Source organism: Sander vitreus, unplaced genomic scaffold (genome assembly GCF_031162955.1).
Source record: "Sander vitreus isolate 19-12246 unplaced genomic scaffold, sanVit1 ctg322_0, whole genome shotgun sequence".
NCBI lineage: Eukaryota > Metazoa > Chordata > Actinopteri > Perciformes > Percidae > Sander > Sander vitreus.
Window position 1 is genome coordinate 35001 of NW_027595468.1, and position 20000 is coordinate 55000.

Sequence of the window (20000 nt, forward strand, 5' to 3'; positions counted from 1 at the left end):
AGGACTAATGTTCAGCAGCAGTTAGAGTCACTAAAAGTTCTGTTGTTGCTGTTCTGTGTATAGAGCCAGTATATTTCCACCAGACTCCATGTAAATAATCAGGACTTTTAGCATGTATAGAGCCAGCATATCTCCACCAGACTCCATGTAAATAATCAGGACTTTTAGCGTGTATAGAGCCAGCATATCTCCACCAGACTCCATGTAAATAATCAGGACTTTTAGCGTGTATAGAGCCAGTATATTTCCACCAGACTCCATGTAAATAATCAGGACTTTAGCGTGTATAGAGCCAGCATATCTCCACCAGACTCCATGTAAATAATCAGGACTTTTAGCGTGTATAGAGCCAGCATATCTCCACCAGACTCCATGTAAATAATCAGGACTTTTAGCATGTATAGAGCCAGCATATCTCCACATGTAAATGGGTGAATTAAGGGTTTATTTCAACCAAACCAGAGTGGTGATTGTTGGAACAGTGGAAAGATGAACCAAGACGGCTTTTGGTAGTTTGATTTAGTTTCTATCCACTTTGAATGAAGTGTGTTTTATGAGGATAAAATCACTGATTATTTACATGGAGTCTGGTGGGTTTTGGTGATGGAGGAAGTACTGATTATAGGTTTAGATTACAGCTTGTTTCTTGTTTGACACTGGACCAGTTTCAGAGATTGTTGTTCCATCAGTAACTGAAGACACAGAGACATGCTAACAGGTAAAACAGGCTCCAGGTGTAGTATGTGGGTGTCTCACCGTTGACGTTGCTGCAGTCCTTCCTGAGGAACTCGAGAGCGTGCGGATGGTCGTGCTCCACCGACTGAGACACGTCGATGATGTAAGCGTCTCCGTTGTGATATCTACAAAAAGGTCAGGGACTTTTATTCTGAAGGGCTTGTGTGTGTGTTTGTGTGTATGTGTGTGTGTATCTGTGTGTGTGTGTGTCTCTGTGTGTGTGTGTCTCTGTGTGTGTGTGTCTCTGTGTGTGTCTCTGTGTGTGTGTGTGTGTGTCTCTGTGTGTGTCTCTGTGTGTGTGTGTCTCTGTGTGTGTGTGTGTGTGTGTCTGTGTGTGTGTGTGTGTGTGTCTCTGTGTGTGTCTCTGTGTGTGTGTGTGTGTGTGTGTCTTACAGCATGTTGAACTCGCTGAGGTCTGCGTGGACCAGCCGAGCGTCCTGGAACATCCTCCTCATGTTCTGTAGAACCTGCAGGTAGAGCTCGCGGGCCTTGGACTCCGACAGCGAGGCGTTCTTCAGCAGCGGCGCTGGCCTGACAGAACCACACACAACGGGCATCAGTACCGGGTCGGGTACACAAACACTAAACCATCAGTACCGGGTCGGGTACACAAACCCTAAACCATCAGTACAGGGTAGGGTACACAAACCCTAAACCATCAGTACCGGGTCGGGTACACAAACCCTAAACCATCAGTACCGGGTAGGGTAACAGTCCAACAGTCTGACTAACACTGTACCACGGGGGGGTCCAACAGTCTGCCTGTAATCTGTCTCTCCCTGTTCACTACAGGACACATGTTTAATAAAATAAATTCCCACGGTGGACACAGGAAGGGGCGGGACTTAGCCTCTCTAGTCTGTAAACGGCTGTGATTGGTTCTTACATGTTGTCTTTTCCGATGAAGCTCATCAGCAGAACGTGACTCCGGAGCAGCAGAGGTTCTGGACTCGGGATCCCTGCCGTCTGCAGCCTGAAACACACACAGAGTCAGCTTCTACTGGCTACTACTGGTTTATACTGGCTACTACTGGTTTATACTGGTTTATACTGGCTTCTACTGGCTACTACTGGTTTATACTGGCTTCTACTGGCTACTACTGGCTTCTACTGGCTTCTACTGGTTTATACTGGCTACTACTGGTTTATACTGGCTTCTACTGGCTACTACTGGCTTCTACTGGCTACTACTGGCTTCTACTGGCTTCTACTGGCTTCTACTGGCTTCTACTGGCTACTACTGGTTTATACTGGCTTCTACTGGCTACTACTGGCTACTACTGGCTACTACTGGCTTCTACTGGCTACTACTGGCTACTACTGGCTACTACTGGCTACTACTGGCTACTACTGGTTTATACTGGCTTCTACTGGCTAGTACTGGCTAGTACTGGCTTCTAATGGCTACTACTGGCTAGTACTGGCTAGTACTGGCTAGTACTGGCTAATACTGGCTTCTACTGGCTTCTACTGGCTAGTACTGGTTAGTACTGGCTACTACTGGCTTCTACTGGCTAGTACTGGCTTCTACTGGCTTCTACTGGCTTCTACTGGCTAGTACTGGCTAGTAATGGCTAGTAATGGCTTCTACTGGCTACTACTATGATCTACTCATACATACAGGGTAACACATGTTAATACAGGATAACATATGCTAATACATGCTAACAAATGCTAAGACTCTAAACCATGCTAGCAGATGGCGCTGTGCTGGTTCTGACCTGATGAGGTTCCTCATCTCCTTCTCGGCCCAGGTCCTCACCATCTTCCGGGGGTTTCCTTTACAGTAACCGTGACGGAACCTGAAACACAACAGCAGCTGATAGGGTTATTGATTATTGATTATATTAGATTATTGATTAGGAGTCTGATGTTGGGTAAACAGACTCTTCCTGAACATTTCCTCAACACATTATAGAAACTATTTCTCCCGCGGCCGTCCATCCAGATTCATAACGACCCGTCATATCTACTGTTATTACGGAACCATTGACAACATGTGTGTGTGTGTGTGTGTGTCTGTGTGTGTAACTGTGTGTGTGTGTGTGTGTGTAACTGTGTAACTGTGTGTGTGTGTGTGTGTGTGTGTGTGTGTGTGTGTGTGTGTGTGTGTGTGTGTGTGTGTGTGTGTGTGTGTGTGTGTGTGTGTGTGTGTGTGTGTGTGTGTGTGTGTGTGTGTGTGTGTGTGTGTGTGTGTGTGTGTGTGTGTGTGTGTGTGTGTGTGTGTGTGTGTGTGTGTGTGTGTGTATATCTGTGTGTGTGTGTGTGTGTGTGTGTGTGTGTGTGTGTTACCTGAACTCTCCACTAACGTATTTGTCTCTGTCTTTGAACAGCAGGATGGACGTCTTGTAGATCTTGATGGCTCGGCTGTCTCCGGCCGCCGTCCCGGCGTGGTACACGTTCGCCTGAAACACAATCACACGTTCATCTGCCATCACGCGTTCATCTGCAATCACGCGTTCATCTGTCATCACGCGTTCATCTGTCATCACGCGTTCATCTATAATCACGTTCATCTGCAATCACGCGTTCATCTGTCAATCACGCGTTCATCTGTCATCACGCGTTCATCTGTCATCACGCGTTCATCTGTCATCACGCGTTCATCTGTCATCACGCGTTCATCTGTCATCACGCGTTCATCTGTCATCACGCGTTCATCTGTCATCACGCGTTCATCTGTCATTCATCTGTCATCACGCGTTCATCTGTAATCACGCGTTCATCTGTCATCACGCGTTCATCTGTCATCACGCGTTCATCTGCAATCACGCGTTCATCTGTCATCACGCGTTCATCTGTCATCACGCGTTCATCTGCAATCACGCGTTCATCTGTCATTCATCTGTCATCACGCGTTCATCTGTCATCACACGTTCATCTGTAATCACGCGTTCATCTGTCATCACGCGTTCATCTGTCATCACACGTTCATCTGTCATCACACGTTCATCTGCATCACACGTTCATCTGTCATCACATTCATCTGTCATCACGCGTTCATCTGTCATCACGCGTTCATCTGTCATCACGCGTTCATCTGTCATCACACGTTATCTGCAATCACGCGTTCATCTGTCATCACGCGTTCATCTGTCATCACGCGTTCATCTGCATCACGCGTTCATCTGTCATCACATCGCTCATCTGCAATCACGTCATCTGTCATCATGTTCAATCGACACTGACTGTCATCTAGACAGTTGAGTGATTGATGTGAATGAGTGAACATGAATGAGTGAACATTTATGAGTGAACATGAATGAGTGACTATGAATGACTATGAATGAGTGACTATGAATGAGTGACTATGAATGACTATGAATGAGTGACTATGAATGAGTGACTATGAATGAGTGACTATGAATGAGTGACTATGAATGAATGACTATGAAGGAGTGACTATGAAGGAGTGACTATGAATGAATGACTATGAATGAATGACTATGAATGAGTGACTATGAATGAATGACTATGAATGAATGACTATGAATGAGTAAGAATGAATGAGTGACTATGAATGAGTGACTATGAATGAATGACTATGAATGAATGACTATGAATGAGTGACTATGAATGAGTGACCATGAATGAGTGACTATGAATGAGTGACTATGAATGACTATGAATGAATGACTATGAATGAGTGACCATGAATGAGTGACTATGAAGGAGTGACTATGAATGAGTGACTATGAAGGAGTGACTATGAAGGAGTGACTATGAATGACTATGAAGGAATGACTATGAATGACTATGAATGAATGACTATGAATGAGTGACTATGAAGGAGTGACTATGAAGGAGTGACTATGAATGACTATGAATGAATGACTATGAATGAGTGACTATGAAGGAGTGACTATGAATGAGTGACTATGAATGAGTGACTATGAAGGAGTGACTGAATGAATGACTATGAATGAGTGAATATGAATGAGTGAATATGAATGAGTGAATATGAATGAGTGAATATGAATGAGTGAATATGAATGAGTGATTCTGACCTCCTTGCCAGTGCTGATGCAGCCGTTGATTTCACAGATGATTCCTCGACTCAACATCTTGAAGAGAATCATTCTGGTCCGGGGATCTAAAACCTGCAGCAGGAACAACATCAACAGTCAGCTGATGTCAACAACAACAGTCAGCTGACGTCAACAACAATCAGCTGATGTCAACAACAACAGTCAGCTGATGTCAACAACAACAATCAGCTGATCAACAAGAATCAGCTGATCAACAAGAATCAGCAGACATTAACAACAATCAGCTGCTCATCAACAACAATCAGCTGATTGTACCAGTCTGGTAGGACCAGGCTAATGGACCAGAGTCTGGTAGGACCAGGCTAATGGACCAGAGTCTGGTAGGACCAGGCTAGTGTACCAGTCTGGTAGGACCAGGCTAATGGACCAGAGTCTGGTAGGACCAGGCTAGTGGACCAGAGTCTGGTAGGACCAGGCTAGTGTACCAGAGTCTGGTAGGACCAGGCTAGTGTACCAGTCTGGTAGGACCAGGCTAATGGACCAGAGTCTGGTAGGACCAGGCTAGTGTACCAGTCTGGTAGGACCAGGCTAGTGTACCAGAGTCTGGTAGGACCAGGCTAGTGTACCAGTCTGGTAGGACCAGGCTAGCTAAACATGGTGTCCACAGCAGAAACGTTACGTTGCTTCTGTGGCGTTCTGTCTGAACTTGGCCAAGCTAACGTTGCCTCAGCTAGGGCTCCACTCGACCGGTTGTGTTCATACTATCCATCCTGCTGGCCACTTCCTGTCAGGCCTTTTCTAAATAAAAGCGTCTCACCTGTTCAACTGTGGCGCGGTCCGACTTGTCCTTCACTCTGAACCTGCAGGGAACAGCCAATCACAGTCAGTTAGTCAGGGACAACCCGGTGATGTCACAGCGTCAACATTGAGGCGAGGTCACACGTACGTGTCGGCGTCTTTCTGTTTCTGCATCGACTTCACTTTGTTGATCACCGAATCGGCGTAATTCAGCTTATCTGGAACAGAAGCACTTACTCCGTCAATAACTGGTGTAATAACTGGTAAAATAACTGGTGTAATAACTGGTATAATAACTGGTGTCATAACTGGTGTCATAACTGGTGTCATAACTGGTGTAATAACTGGTATAATAACTGGTGTCATAACTGGTAAAATAACTGGTGTAATAACTGGTGTAATAACTGGTGTCATAACTGGTGTAATAACTGGTATAATAACTGGTGTAATAATTGGTGTCATAACTGGTATAATAACTGGTGTCATAACTGGTGTCATAACTGGTATAATAACTGGTGTAATAACTGGTATAATAACTGTAATAACTGGTGTAATAACTGGTATAATAACTGGTGTAATAATTGGTGTCATAACTGGTATCATAACTGGTGTCATAACTGGTGTAATAACTGGTGTAATAACTGTTGTCATAACTGGTGTAATAAGTGGTATAATAAGTGGTATAATAACTGGTGTAATAACTGGTGTCATAACTGGTGTCATAACTGGTATCATAACTGGTATCATAACTGTTGTCATAACTGGTGTAATAACTGGTGTAATAAGTGGTGTAATAACTGGTGTCATAACTGGTGTCATAACTGGTGTAATAACTGGTATAATAACTTGTGTAATAACTGGTGTCATAACTGGTGTCATAACTGGTGTAATAACTGGTGTAATAACTGGTATAATAACTGGTGTAATAACGGGTGTAATAACGGGTGTAATAACTGGTATAATAACTGGTGTAATAACTGGTGTAATAACTGGTATAATAACTGGTGTAATAATTGGTGTCATAACTGGTATCATAACTGGTATCATAACTGGTATCATAACTGTTGTCATAACTGGTGTAATAACGGGTGTAATAACGGGTTTAATAACACACAAGCATACTGGACTCCTGCTTGACCCCACGCATCATAGTTAAACAAGCAACACATATACAAGATATACACAATATCATACACATACACACATTACTTGATACACACACACACACACACACATATATACACACATATGAGAGAATACACACATTATATACACACACACATATACTAATATATGGCATTAGATATTACACATTACACACTACATTCACACACACATTACTCACACACACACACACACACACAGAGGATCTCGAAGTCTTTCAGGATTTTGCAGTACAGGATTTTTTGGGCAAGTCACGTGATCGGGATGTGATTTATACTGATTCCGTCAAATTTCTAGTGTTTGTGTGCTGCATGCGTATATGTGTCTGTCTGTTCGTGTATCTGTCTGTGTAAAAGCGTGTGTGTGTGTGTGTGTTTCGTGTGTGTGTGTCTCTGTGTGTGTGTGTGTGTGTGTGTGTGTGTGTGTGTCTGTGTCTGTGTCTGTGTGTGTTACCCAGGTTGATCTTGTGTTCATACTTCCTCAGAGATTTGTCCGATGGAGCCGACGGCAGCATCTTATTGGACGGATTCTGTCTGTTGGACTGAAAACAAAACCAATCAGAACCAGTCAGCTGATCAATCAGAACCAGTCAGCTGATCAATCAGAACCAGTCAGCTGATCAGACACAACCAGTCAGCTGATCAATCAGAACCAGTCAGCTGATCAGACACAACCAGTCAGCTGATCAATCAGAACCAGTCAGCTGATCAATCAGAACCAGTCAGCTGATGAGTTAGCCTCCAGACACTATATAAACATTGATTGATTCTCTGATAGCCAATCAGAGGGCTCGCTGAGTCACCTGACAGCTCAGAGCGTTGTAGCGTTTGGTCAGATCTCCAGCTGAACGCCATGCCCACTCCTCATCATCATCTTCATCATCATCTTCATCATAATACTCCTCCTCTTCCTCTTCCTGTTGGTCTGACGACGGCTGCAGAGTGACATCATCACAGATCTGACTCTCTGATTGGACGCTGCAGAGAGAAACATCATCACTACGTATTCCTGGGTTAAAATAACATTCTCCAGTTAAATGTAGGGTTGTAACGGTCTGTCTGTCTGTCTGTCTGTCTGTCTGTCTCTCTCTCTGTCTGTCTATAATAATAATAATAATAATATATTAAGATAATAAGGGTCAGAAATGTTGAAAATCAAACGACAGAGAAATCCGAGACAGCGTCAGAAACTCCAGAAGTAACCTAGCTAGCTGTAATACTCCTCAGAGTACTCCAGAGTACTTCTATAAGACCCCTTAGAGTACTCCAGAGTAAACAGGACAGGTAGTAAACAACAACAACAACGGGTCTCACCTGTCCTCCTCTACGTCATCAAACTGTCCAGGTACACAGCCCACCACCGACATGACGTCACACACCGACAGAGACCCGACACTAAACCCCAAAAACACAGAACTAAACCCGGTCCGAACCGAGCCAAACCGAGCTAAACCGATCCAAGCAGATCCTCGCCTCCTCACACGGCAGCGTGCAGTCTTCACTTCCGGGTCACTGAACGCGTCACTACGGCGAGAGAGAGGACGACGTTTGTTTAGCGAACTGCTGCTCAGCGCGGCCGTCCTTTCAAAATAAAACACTTTCACAATAAAACAAAGTGTATTTACTGCTAATTGAAGTTATTTTAAGGTTTACATTCTGGAATAGAGTTGAAGGATTTCATCCCTTAAAGGTTAAACATTAAAATCCAAGAGTTCATCCATTCAGTTATTATCTTTATTTAAATTAAAAATGAAGCCAACACTGGAAATTAATACAGCTTTAATTCGTCCAAAACAACAACAACAACAGTTTCATAAAGAGCAAATATATTAATAATTCACTAAATATACATTTTAAAAACTTCCTTCAACTTTTAATGTTTATATTTCACCTTGAAGCTTTTATTTTGAAAACCTTTGTACTGAAAATAATAAAGCTTTTATTTTTCTTGATAAAATAAATAAATACATGAAAATACGTCAAAAGAAGAAGTTCATATTTAGAGAAAGTAATGTTGTGAAACTCATTTTATTTAAGAATAAAGCTTTATTATTCCCCTTTTCTTTATTTGGTTTTAAACGTTTATATTACTTCCTGTATGCACCGGATCTTTTATAATATTTTGAAGAATTTTGACCCATATCTTTTGTATATGAATTATTTTAAATGAAAATAAAAAATGTTCCCCTCGAAGCTTTTATGTTGAAAACCTGAGACAGGAAGTGTGCTGTCGCGTGTTAGCGTGTTAGCTCCTCCGCGGCTACAGCGGCGTGTTTGTGTGTTCGAAGCCGTCTCTGGTTGCAGTAAAGGAGCGTCAAAGTGTGAAAGATGTCCGCGGATCTGGAGCGGACTCCCCGGAACCTGCTGGTCTCGGAACGGTCCAGTTTCCTGGACCAGAAGAACCGGATCAGCTCTCAGCTGGACCAGCTGCACTTCAACTACAAGGTAACGAGTTGGTATTCAGATTACTGCAGTACAAGTACTAATACCTCACTGTAAAAATACTCAAATGTTACAATAACAGTCCTGCAGTGAAAACGTTACTGCAGTAAAAGTACCAATACAACACTGTATAAGTACTACAATTCCTGCAGTGTAAATGATAATACAACATCAGATTTTATAAAGTCTGTCTGTCTGTCTGTCTGTCTGTCTGTGTGTGTCTCTGTGTGTGTGTGTGTGTCTGTCTGTCTGTCTGTGTGTGTGTGTCTCTGTGTGTGTGTGTGTGTGTGTGTGTGTGTGTGTGTGTGTGTGTGTGTGTGTGTGTGTGTGTGTCTGTGTGTGTGTGTGTGTGTGTGTGTGTGTGTGTGTGTGTGTGTGTCTCTGTCTGTGTCTGTGTCTGTGTCTGTCTGTGTGTGTGTGTGTGTGTGTTTTGTGTGCAAAAAGTAACTAAAATCTGAATAATGTAGCGAAGTAGAAAGTGGCATGAAAAGAAAAGACTCAAGTAAAGTACAAGTACCTCAACATTTGGACTGAAGTACAGTACTGGAGTAAATGTACTTAGTTACATTACACCACAGTAGATTACTGCGTCCTGTCTGCAGACTAATGGAGCCAGTCAGCTGTTTTTGTATATGTTTCAGTGAGAGAACATGTCAGAAATATGAAGTACATCTAGTTAACCGTGCTGCGTCCTGTCTGCAGGTGTGTGTGCTGCTGCCTGAGTGTAGCTCCGCCCCCTCTCACCTGGACTCCGCCCTCAACACCTTCAGCTCCTTCTACCTGATCAGGAAGCTGCCGCTCTACGAGCTGCTTGACACACACTTCCTGGAGACAGTACGCCAAGGTAACACACACAAACACACACACACACACACACAGACAGACACACAGACACACACAGACAGACACACAGACACACACACACAAACTGTTTATACATTAGAATATATATATTCTGTATATTGTATAGTATTTGTGTATATTTCTGTGTAATGTTGTGTGTCTGCAGGTGGAGTCTCTGGTCTGTCCTACAGGACCCGGCTAGATGAAGATAACTGCGTCGCTCTGATGCCAAACGGTAAATGCTCTCCAGACGCTAACGGTAAACTCTCTCCAGATGCTAACGGTAAACGCTCTCCAGACGCTAACGGTAAACGCTCTCCAGACGCTAACGGTAAACGCTCTCCAGACGCTAACGGTAAACGCTCTCCAGACGCTAACGGTAAACTCTCTCCAGACGCTAACGGTACCAGACGCTAACGGTAAACGCTCTCCAGACGCTAACAGTAAACGCTCTCCAGACGCTAACGGTACCAGACGCTAACGGTAAACGCTCTCCAGACGCTAACGGTAACGCTCTCCAGACGCTAACGTGACGCTCCAGATGCTAACGGTACCAGACGCTAACGTAGCTCTCCAGACGCTAACGTAACGCTAACGTAAACTCTCCAGACGCTAACGGTAAACTCTCTCCAGGCGCTACGTGCCAGACGCTAACGGTAAACACTTTCCAGACGCTAACGGTAAAGCGCTCCAGGCGCTAACGGTAACGCCCTCAGATGCTACGGTACCAGACGCTAACGGTAGACGCTCTCCAGACGCTAACGGTCAGCTAACGGTAAACGCTCTCCAGACGCTAACGGTAAACGCTCCCCAGACGCTAACGGTAAACGCTCTCCAGACGCTAACGGTAAACTCTCTCCAGACGCTAACGGTAAACTCTCTCCAGACGCTAACGTAAACTCTCAGACGCTAACGGTAAACACTCTCCAGACGCTAACGGTAAACTCTCTCCAGACGCTAACGGTAAACGCTCCCCAGACGCTAACGGTAAACGCTCTCCAGACGCTAACGGTATACTCTCTCCAGACGCTAACGGTACCAGACGCTAACGGTAAACGCTCAGTCGCAGACGCTAACGGTAAACGCTTTCCAGACGCTAACGGTAAACTCTCTCCAGACGCTAACGGTAAACGCTCTCCAGACGCTAACGGTAAATGCTCTCCAGACGCTAACGGTAAACTCTCCAGACGCTAACGGTACCAGACGTAACGAAAACTCTCCAGACGCTAACGGTAAACTCTCCAGCGCTACGGTAAACTCTCCAGACGCTAACGGTAAACTCTCCAGGCGCTAACGGTAAACTCTCCAGGCAGCTAACGTACTCTCCAGGCGCTAACGGTAAACACTCCAGACGCTAACGGTAAACGCTCTGCAGATGCTAACGTACCAGGCGCTAACGTAGCGCTCCAGGCGCTAACGGTAAACTTTCTCCAGACGCTAACGGTAAACGCTCTCCAGACGCTAACGGTAAACGCTCTCCAGACGCTAACGGTAAACTCTCTCCAGACGCTAACGGTAAACTCTCTCCAGACGCTAACGGTAAACGCTCTCCAGACGCTAACGGTAAACGCTCTCCAGACGCTAACGGTAAACTCTCAGGCTAACGTAAAAACTCTCCAGACGCTAACGGTACCAGACGCTAACGGTAAACTCTCTCCAGACGCTAACGGTACCAGACGCTAACGGTACCAGACGCTAACGGTACCAGACGCTAACGGTAAACGCTCTCCAGACGCTAACGGTAAACTCTCTCCAGACGCTAACGGTAAACGCTCCCCAGACGCTAACGGTAAACTCTCTCCAGACGCTAACGGTAAACTCTCTCCAGACGCTAACGGTAAACTCTCTCCAGACGCTAACGGTAAACGCTCTCCAGACGCTAACGGTAAACTCTCTCCAGACGCTAACGGTAAACGCTCTCCAGACGCTAACGGTAAACTCTCTCCAGACGCTAACGGTAAACTCTCTCCAGACGCTAACGGTACCAGACGCTAACGGTAAACTCTCTCCAGACGCTAACGGTAAACTCTCCAGACGCTAACGGTAAACGCTCTCCAGACGCTAACGGTAAACTCTCTCCAGACGCTAACGGTAAACGGTAAACTCTCTCCAGACGCTAACGGAACAGAAAAGTGGGTCATCAAACAAAAAGTAAAGATCTGTGAAACATTGTTTAAATATGTACATTTAACTAATCTGTCTCTCTCCCTGTCTGTCTCCCTGCCTGTCCCTCTGCCTGTCTGTCTCCCTGCCTGTCTGTCTGTCTGTCTTCCTGCCTGTCTGTCTCCCTGTATGTCTCCCTGTCTGTCTGTCTGTATGTCTGTCTGCCTGCCTGTCTGACTCCCTGTCTGCCTGTCTCCCTGTCTGTCTGTCTCCCTGTATGTCTGCCTGCCTGTCTGACTCCCTGTCTGTCTGTCTGTCTCCCTGTATGTCTTCCCTGCCTGTCTGCAGGCCGCCTGTCTCTCTCTCTGGATAAAGACTCCTTTGAGTTGTTGGGAGTTGAAGGGAAACCGTCGAGATTTAACCACCGAACAAAGAGCCGATTTGGTCTGAACATCATCACAATCAAATAGAATATGATAAATATGATATATATATATATATATATGTATATAATATGATATATATGTATATCATATGATATGTATATGTATATCATATGATATGTATATGTATATCATATGATATGTATATGTATATCATATGATATATATATGTATATAATATGATATATATGTATATCATATGATATATATGTAACTGTAATATAATAACATGCTGTTGTGTATATATATTTTAATGGTATGTGTATATATTTTAGTGGTGTGTGTAGATTTGACTGACAGCAGCATGGCTCCAGGGGGGCGGGGCTACCAGCGACTCGTCACTGGTCTGACATCACGACTTCCTCTCAAGACCGACTTCCTGATGTCACTTCCTGCAGGTGAGACCACCAAGTGCCAAAATAGTTAGAAGTTCAATAACAGACATTACTAACTACTTAAATATATATATTGTGTGTGTCTGTGTGTCCTGTAGGGGGCGGAGCCTCGGTGCAGGCGCTGCTGTCTCGCTACGATTGGTCGGAGCACAGACCTGAGGTTAGCAGGTGCAGCCTGACGGACCTGCTCTGCCCCGCCCCCCTGACCTCTGACCCCTCCGCCCCCCTGACCTCTGACCCCCACCGCCTGCTAGAGTGGCTGGGAGCCGTGCATGCCGCCGTCAGCTGGTGAGTGGATTAGGTTTCCAATATTCGTCTGACAGGTAGGTAATAAAACTACAAAACCGGTAAACTACATAACTGGCAAAAAACTACAAAACCAGCAAAAAACCCCGACAAAAAACAGCTCTAGAGTAGAACCGAACGAGCTTGGAGCTTCAGGAAAGCAACATCTCCCCCCACACGTATACTTCTTTATATTCTACGTTTTAGTCGCTTTTCGGACATTTTTGGCATTTTTCTGACGTGATTTCTGTTTTCTGTCCCGTAGAAGTGATGTAACGTCCCGTGGTGAACTCGTGGTGAACCCGTGGTGAGCTCGTGGTGAGCCCGTGGTGAGCCCGTGGTGAGCCCGTGGTGAACCCGTGGTGAGCCCGTGGTGAACCCGTGGTGAACTCGTGGTGAGCCCGTGGTGAGCCCGTGGTGAGCCCGTGGTGAACCCGTGGTGAACTCGTGGTGAGCCCGTGCCCGTGGTGAACCCGTGGTGAACTCGTGGTGAGCTCGTGGTGAGCCCGTGGTGAGCCCGTGGTGAACTCGTGGTGAGCCCGTGGTGAACCCGTGGTGAACTCGTGGTGAGCTCGTGGTGAGCCCGTGGTGAGCCCGTGGTGAACTCGTGGTGAACTCGTGGTGAGCTCGTGGTGAGCCCGTGGTGAACCCGTGGTGAACTCGTGGTGAGCCCGTGGTGAACCCGTGGTGAGCTCGTGGTGAGCCCGTGGTGAACCCGTGGTGAGCTCGTGGTGAGCCCGTGGTGAGCCCGTGGTGAGCCCGTGGTGAGCCCGTGGTGAACCCGTGGTGAACTCGTGGTGAGCTCGTGGTGAACCCGTGGTGAGCCCGTGGTGAACCCGTGGTGAACTCGTGGTGAGCCCGTGGTGAGCCCGTGGTGACTCTTCTTCTGTGGTTTCAGTGAGAACTCGTCCAGCAGCTTCCTGTCCTCGCTGGTCTGTCCCGAGCCCAACAAGAAGCTGAGTCATGCTCTGAGGGTCTCTGTCTGTGGACTGCTGAGTCATCAAGACGTCCAGAAACTCATCCAGGAGATCAGGTAACACACACACACACACACACACACTGTCCCCAGGGTGTACCTGTCTGTCTGTCCCCAGTGTTTACCTGTCTGTCTCTCTGTCCCCAGGGTGTACCTGTCTGTCTCTCCGCCCGGGTCGGCGTCCTGGGCGTCTGTGACGCTTCACGGTTTTGTGGACAGCCCCGTATCATGGGGCGGCGAGGAGCACGGCGTCCTGAGAGGAGGAGACAACTTCCTCAGTCTGATGATGTTCCCCGATCAGAGCTACCTGCTGCACCTGGCGGCAGGGGCGCACGACACCTGTCCTCCCTGATACACCTGTCCTCCATCATACACCTGTCCTCCATCATACACCTGTCCTCCTTGATACACCTGTCCTCCATCATACACCTGTCCTCCTTGATACACCTGTCCTCCATCATACACCTGTCCTCCTTGATACACCTGTCCTCCTTGATACACCTGTCCTCCATCATACACCTGTCCTCCTTGATACACCTGTCCTCCATCATACACCTGTCCTCCATCGATACACCTGTCCTCCTTGATACACTACTCCATCATACACCTGTCCTCCTTGATACACCTGTCCTCCTTGATACACCTGTCCTCCCTGATACACCTGTCCTCCATGATACACCTGTCCTCCATCATACACCTGTCCTCCTTGATACACGCTGTGTATTGTAAATAATGTTAAAATATATAATTAAAATAATTGAGTAGTACAACAATACAAACAGAGCAAAAACGCCCCCTTCCTTTCCTCACAGTGGTTTGGTCCACTGCCTGTTTCTCTCACACACACACACACACAGAGACAGACAGACAGACACACACACACACACACACACACACACACACACACACACAGACACACACACAGAGACACACACACACAGACAGACAGACACACGGGTTTTTGACGCTACACTCAGGTCAACTCGTCACTAAGGGTTGAAAGTGTAAAAGAAGACTATGTTTGGGACTTCTCGGGGGGGGGGGGGTCCCTTTCAATGTCTGGTCTGGTTGATATGATTGAGTTTTTATAGAAACATCTTCAGAAGTTCTTTTCATGTTTGATAATAAAGTGAATTAAAAGCAGCAGCTGTCTGTCTTGGTCCCATCATGTCCCATGATGCACTGCAGCCTGTACTCCTCCACGCTACGTGGCGATGCTGACCGTGTGTCTCTGTCTATACTATGACTTTTATATCACTTTTTTAGACATACTATGGCAGGCAGACAGACAGAGAGGCAGTCAGACAGACAGAGGCAGACAGACAGAGAGACAGACAGAGGCAGAGAGGCAGACAGAGGCAGACAGGCAGAGAGGCGGTCAGACAGACAGACAGGCAGGCAGAGAGACAGACAGAGAGGCAGACAGACAGAGAGACAGACAGACAGAGAGACAGACAGAGGCAGACAGACAGAGAGACAGACAGAGAGGCAGACAGACAGACAGACAGACAGAGAGGCAGACAGACAGACAGAGAGGGAGGCAGACAGACAGAGAGACAGACAGAGAGGCAGACAGGCAGACAGACAGAGAGGCAGACAGACAGACAGAGAGGCCGACAGACAGACAGAGACAGACGGAGAGGCCGACAGACAGACAGACACCCAGAGAGGCAGACAGAGACAGACGGAGAGGCAGACAGACAGACAGACACCCAGAGAGACAGACAGACAGACAGACAGACAGAGAGACAGGCAGATTGTGTCTTGGTGTAGTTTCAGATTAAAGAACTCAAACATACTGAAATATATGAGATGTTTAATTTTACACATAAACTGTTTAATAATTAATAACTTCCTGTTCAGATGCATGATCACATGAATCACAAGCCACGCCCACTTACTGTCAATATTTACCCAGAATTCATAGCTACGGCTACCCCACTTGGACAAACCACATAGTTACCGATGGCCGCAATAAAAAACACACACACACATATTTATATATATATATATGTATATATACACATATACACTATATACTGTATATATATATACACACACGTATACTATATAGTGTATGTGTGTATAAATACGCCGTAGTCAGAGAGTATAGAAGTAACAAGAGGTGAAACTCAACAGAACGTTCCATTGCAACAAACTGTCTGGTGATGAATGAATGTGTCTGTCTGTCTGTCTGTGTGTGTGTGTCTGTGTCTGTGTGTGTGTGTGTGTGTGTGTGTGTGTCTGTCTGTGTGTGTGTGTGTCTGTGTGTGTGTGTGTGTGTGTGTGTCTCTGTCTGTGTGTGTGTGTGTGTGTGTGTGTGTGTGTGTGTGTGTGTGTGTGTGTGTGTGTGTGTGTGTGTGTGTGTGTGTCTCTGTCTGTCTGTCTGTCTGTCTGTGTGTGTGTGTGTGTGTCTCTGTCTGTCTGTCTGTGTGTGCGTGTGTAGTACTAATCCTACATTTCCCATGAGCCCTCTGTTGTGTCATACCCAGCGTGCCGTAGAGATTACGAGCGACGCTGAAACGGAGAAGAGGAACAGAACGGCGCCAAACAAACACGATTACTGAAATCAAAGTCAGGTTGTGTTTGGAGCCAACATGGCCAGCGGAGAATCTGATTGGCTGGCCCTGTCAGCTGGTCATTAACAAATTCATTTAAAGCCCTGGGTACAGCTCAGTCCCTGAAAGCACCGCCATCTGGCTGAACTCAGCTGCCATGGTCCCTGAAAGCACCGCCATCTGGCGGTGCTTTCAGGGACCATGTCAGCTGAGTTCAGCCAGTAAAAGTGAGCGTTGTTGGGCTCCGACCAGTTACACTTTGTCCCAGTGGTGTAGCTGTAGCTCTGCACATGCTCACATCGTGTCTTCACACCCAGAATCCTCCTCACATTTACCCACAATGCATCTGTGTGGAGTCTCTGAATCTGAAAGTGTTCAGTTTGTCCTGAAGCTGGAGGTCAGCGTCAGTAGTTCATTTCCTGTTTACTCCTCCCTCCACTTCCTGTTTACTCCTCGGTGAAGAGATTCATCAGACAGGTCAAAGGTCACCTTTTAAAGGAACAGTCCAACATTTTAGAAATCCTCTCGTTCTCGCAGTGTCAACGTTAGCCTAGCTTAGCACAAAGAATGGAGGCAGATGTAAACTCTTAGCCTAGCTTAGCACAAAGACTGGAGCCAGGGGCAAACTGTTAGCCTAGCTTAGCAAAAAGACTGGAGGCAGGGGGAAACTGTTAGCCTAGCTTAGCACAAAGACTGGAAGCAGATGGAAACTGTTAGCCTAGCTTAGCACAAAGACTAGAAGTAGGGGGAAAGTTAGCCTAGATTAGCACAAAGACTGGAGGCAGAAGGGAAACTGTTAGCCTAGCTTAGCACAAAGACTGGAGGCAGATATAAACTGTTAGCCTAGCTTAGCACAAAGACTGGAGGCAAGGGGAAACTGTTAGCCTAGCTTAGCACAAAGACTGGAGGCAAGGGAAAACTGTTAGCCTAGCTTAGTACAAAGACTGGAGGCAGGGGGAAACTGTTAGCCTAGCTTAGCACAAAGACTGGAGGCAGGGGGAAACTGTTAGCCTAGCTTAGCACAAAGACTGGAGGCAGGGGGAAACTGTTAGCCTAGCTTAGCACAAAGACTGGAGGCAGGGGGAAACTGTTAGCCTAGCTTAGCACAAAGACTGGAGGCAAGGGGAAACTGTTAGCCTCTCAGTCTGATGAGCTGTTTAAAGCCTCTGAAGGTGTGTTCAGGGTCCGGTCAGACTGTCAGAGATCTCAGCGTTTGAGAACGAGAGCATTTACTGAAACCTGAAACTGCTGAAATTATAACTTAAATGTTCACACCAAAAGGAGGAAACGTTCCAGGTTTTCTGTCCATCTCAGAAAGTGCTGAGTCCTGTTTCCTGTTTCCTGTTTCCTGGTCCTAGCAGAGCTCGGGTCCCCGCTGCAGGTACTGCAGGATAGCGTCCGTTCCCTGCGAAGAGCCCCACACTCTCTTCAGGGATTCACACTCGCGCTCGTTGGCTTGCTCCAGAGCACTGCGGCTGGTGTTCCTCATCAGAGCTTTGGACTCCCGCAGAACCTGCAGAACAGGAAGTGGAACCAGCGTCATCATCACCGTGAGAACAGGAAGTGGAACCAGCGTCATCATCACCGTGAGTGGCTAGAAGGGGCCGACCGTTACGCCCAATTACCCCAAATCTGATATGACATCATAATATACTTTTAATACTTTCAGCCAGGTGTTCCTTCCTCGGGAGTGTGTGTGTGTGTGTGTGTGTGTGTGTGTGTGTGTGTGTGTGTGTGTGTGTGTGTGTGTATATGTGTGTGTGTCTGTGTGTGTGTGTGTGTGTCTGTGTCTGTGTGTGTGTGTGTGTGTGTGTGTGTGTATGTGTGTGTGTGTGTATATGTGTGTGTGTGTGTGTATGTGTGTGTGTGTGTGTATGTGTGTCTGTGTGTGTGTGTGTGTGTGTATATGTGTGTGTGTGTGTGTGTGTGTATGTGTGTGTGTGTGTGTGTCTGTCTGTGTGTGTGTGTGTGTGTGTGTGTGTGTGTGTGTGTGTGTGTGTGTGTGTGTGTGTCTGTGTGTGTGTGTATATGTGTGTGTGTGTGTGTGTGTGTGTGTGTGTGTGTGTGTGTGTGTGTGTGTGTGTGTGTGTGTGTCTGTCTGTGTGTGTGTGTCTGTGTGTCTGTCTGTGTGTGTGTGTGTGTGTGTGTGTGTGTGTGTCTGTGTGTGTGTGTGTGTGTGTGTGTGTGTGTGTGTGTGTGTGTGTCGTGTGTCTGTGTGTGTCGTGTGTGTCTGTGTGTGTGTGTGTGTGTCTGTGTGTGTCTGTGTGTGTCTGTGTGTGTCTGTGTGTGTGTGTGTGTGTGTGTGTGTGTGTGATGTACTGACCAGAGAGTCGACTGCCACCAGCTCTTTGACTCGCAGCATCACTTCCTGTGTGAAGGTTCCCGGCCAGAGGACCTGAGACACCAGACCTTTAGAGCCCGCCTCCTGAGCCGTCAACTTCCTGCCGCTCAGCAGCAGCTCATTGGCCTGAAACACAAACACACGTCACCATTCACGTCAAGTATATATCTATATACTGTACATATATATATATATATATATATGTATATATATATATATATATATATATATATATATATATATATATATATATACATATATATGTATATACATATGTATATATATAGATATAAGTACACGTGGTGTGTCAGTGTGACTGACCGATGCGAGGCCCATGATGCGGGGGAAGGTGAAGGACGAGCAGGCGTCCGGCGTCTGGCCGTATGATGCGTACGGCGTCTGGAACCAAGCCTTCTCATTGGCCCACACCACGTCACACAGCGGCAGCAGGGCGGCGCCCAGGCCGAGCGCCGGGCCGTTCACCGCAGCAACGATCGGCTTCCTGAACTGGATGAAGGAGTTCACAAACGTCCTGGGGAACAGATATACATATACCTATACTTTACACTAGAATATATACTATATACAGCCATATACACTAGAATATATACTTTATACAGCTATATATACTAGAATATATACTATATACAGCCATATATACTAGAATATATACTATATACAGCTATATACACTAGAATATATACTATATACAGCTATATATACTAGAATATATACTATATACAGCTATATATACTAGAATATATACTTTATACAGCTATATATACTAGAATATATACTATATACAGCTATATATACTAGAATATATACTTTATACAGCTATATACACTAGAATATATACTATATACAGCTATATATACTAGAATATATACTTTATACAGCTATATATACTAGAATATATACAGCTATAT

The 20000-nt window shown here is 46.0% G+C and overlaps 3 protein-coding genes across 4 annotated transcripts in view; 1 reads left to right on the plus strand and 2 right to left on the minus strand.

Moving 5' to 3' along the window:
- The window catches only part of riok1 (RIO kinase 1 (yeast)), a 13233-nt gene extending 5031 nt beyond the window's left edge, over window positions 1-8202 (minus strand). Inside the window, exons 1-11 of the mRNA XM_078244884.1 lie at window positions 8000-8202; window positions 7489-7663; window positions 7140-7227; window positions 5671-5740; window positions 5542-5584; window positions 4743-4835; window positions 3028-3140; window positions 2457-2537; window positions 1622-1708; window positions 1129-1266; window positions 757-860 (exon numbers count right to left, since the gene is read on the minus strand). Of these exons, the coding sequence (XP_078101010.1) occupies window positions 757-860; window positions 1129-1266; window positions 1622-1708; window positions 2457-2537; window positions 3028-3140; window positions 4743-4835; window positions 5542-5584; window positions 5671-5740; window positions 7140-7227; window positions 7489-7663; window positions 8000-8052 (1045 nt within the window). The 5' untranslated portion in view covers window positions 8053-8202. The remainder of the gene's footprint in view (window positions 1-756; window positions 861-1128; window positions 1267-1621; window positions 1709-2456; window positions 2538-3027; window positions 3141-4742; window positions 4836-5541; window positions 5585-5670; window positions 5741-7139; window positions 7228-7488; window positions 7664-7999) is intronic.
- A 687-nt stretch (window positions 8203-8889) lies between these two features.
- rpp40 (ribonuclease P/MRP 40 subunit) lies at window positions 8890-15315 on the plus strand. The gene is made up of 8 exons (XM_078244883.1): window positions 8890-9130; window positions 9830-9971; window positions 10137-10205; window positions 12422-12517; window positions 12792-12914; window positions 13010-13199; window positions 14095-14229; window positions 14320-15315. Exons 1-8 carry the CDS (start codon window positions 9014-9016, stop codon window positions 14522-14524), a joined length of 1077 nt encoding a protein of 358 aa, XP_078101009.1. The 5' UTR covers window positions 8890-9013; the 3' UTR covers window positions 14525-15315.
- A 1199-nt stretch (window positions 15316-16514) lies between these two features.
- cdyl (chromodomain protein, Y-like) overlaps window positions 16515-20000 on the minus strand; it is a 12058-nt gene continuing 8572 nt past the window's right edge. Inside the window, exons 6-8 of one of the 2 annotated variants that reach the window (XM_078244876.1) lie at window positions 19393-19603; window positions 19054-19197; window positions 16515-18243 (exon numbers count right to left, since the gene is read on the minus strand). In XM_078244876.1, the coding sequence (XP_078101002.1) occupies window positions 18085-18243; window positions 19054-19197; window positions 19393-19603 (514 nt within the window). In that variant the 3' untranslated portion in view covers window positions 16515-18084. The remainder of the gene's footprint in view (window positions 18244-19053; window positions 19198-19392; window positions 19604-20000) is intronic. The other variant, XM_078244877.1, reaches the window with a different exon arrangement.

What these genes read in the sequence shown, in the direction of transcription:
- rpp40 (XM_078244883.1), top strand. Translation starts at nt 9,014, where the DNA reads ATGTCCGCGGATCTGGAGCGGACTCCCCGGAACCTGCTGGTCTCGGAA. An exon ending in AGCTGCACTTCAACTACAAG is followed by an intron (nt 9,131 to 9,829) that starts GTAACGAGTTGG and finishes TCCTGTCTGCAG; the next exon opens with GTGTGTGTGCTGCTGCCTGA. An exon ending in GTGCATGCCGCCGTCAGCTG is followed by an intron (nt 13,200 to 14,094) that starts GTGAGTGGATTA and finishes CTGTGGTTTCAG; the next exon opens with TGAGAACTCGTCCAGCAGCT.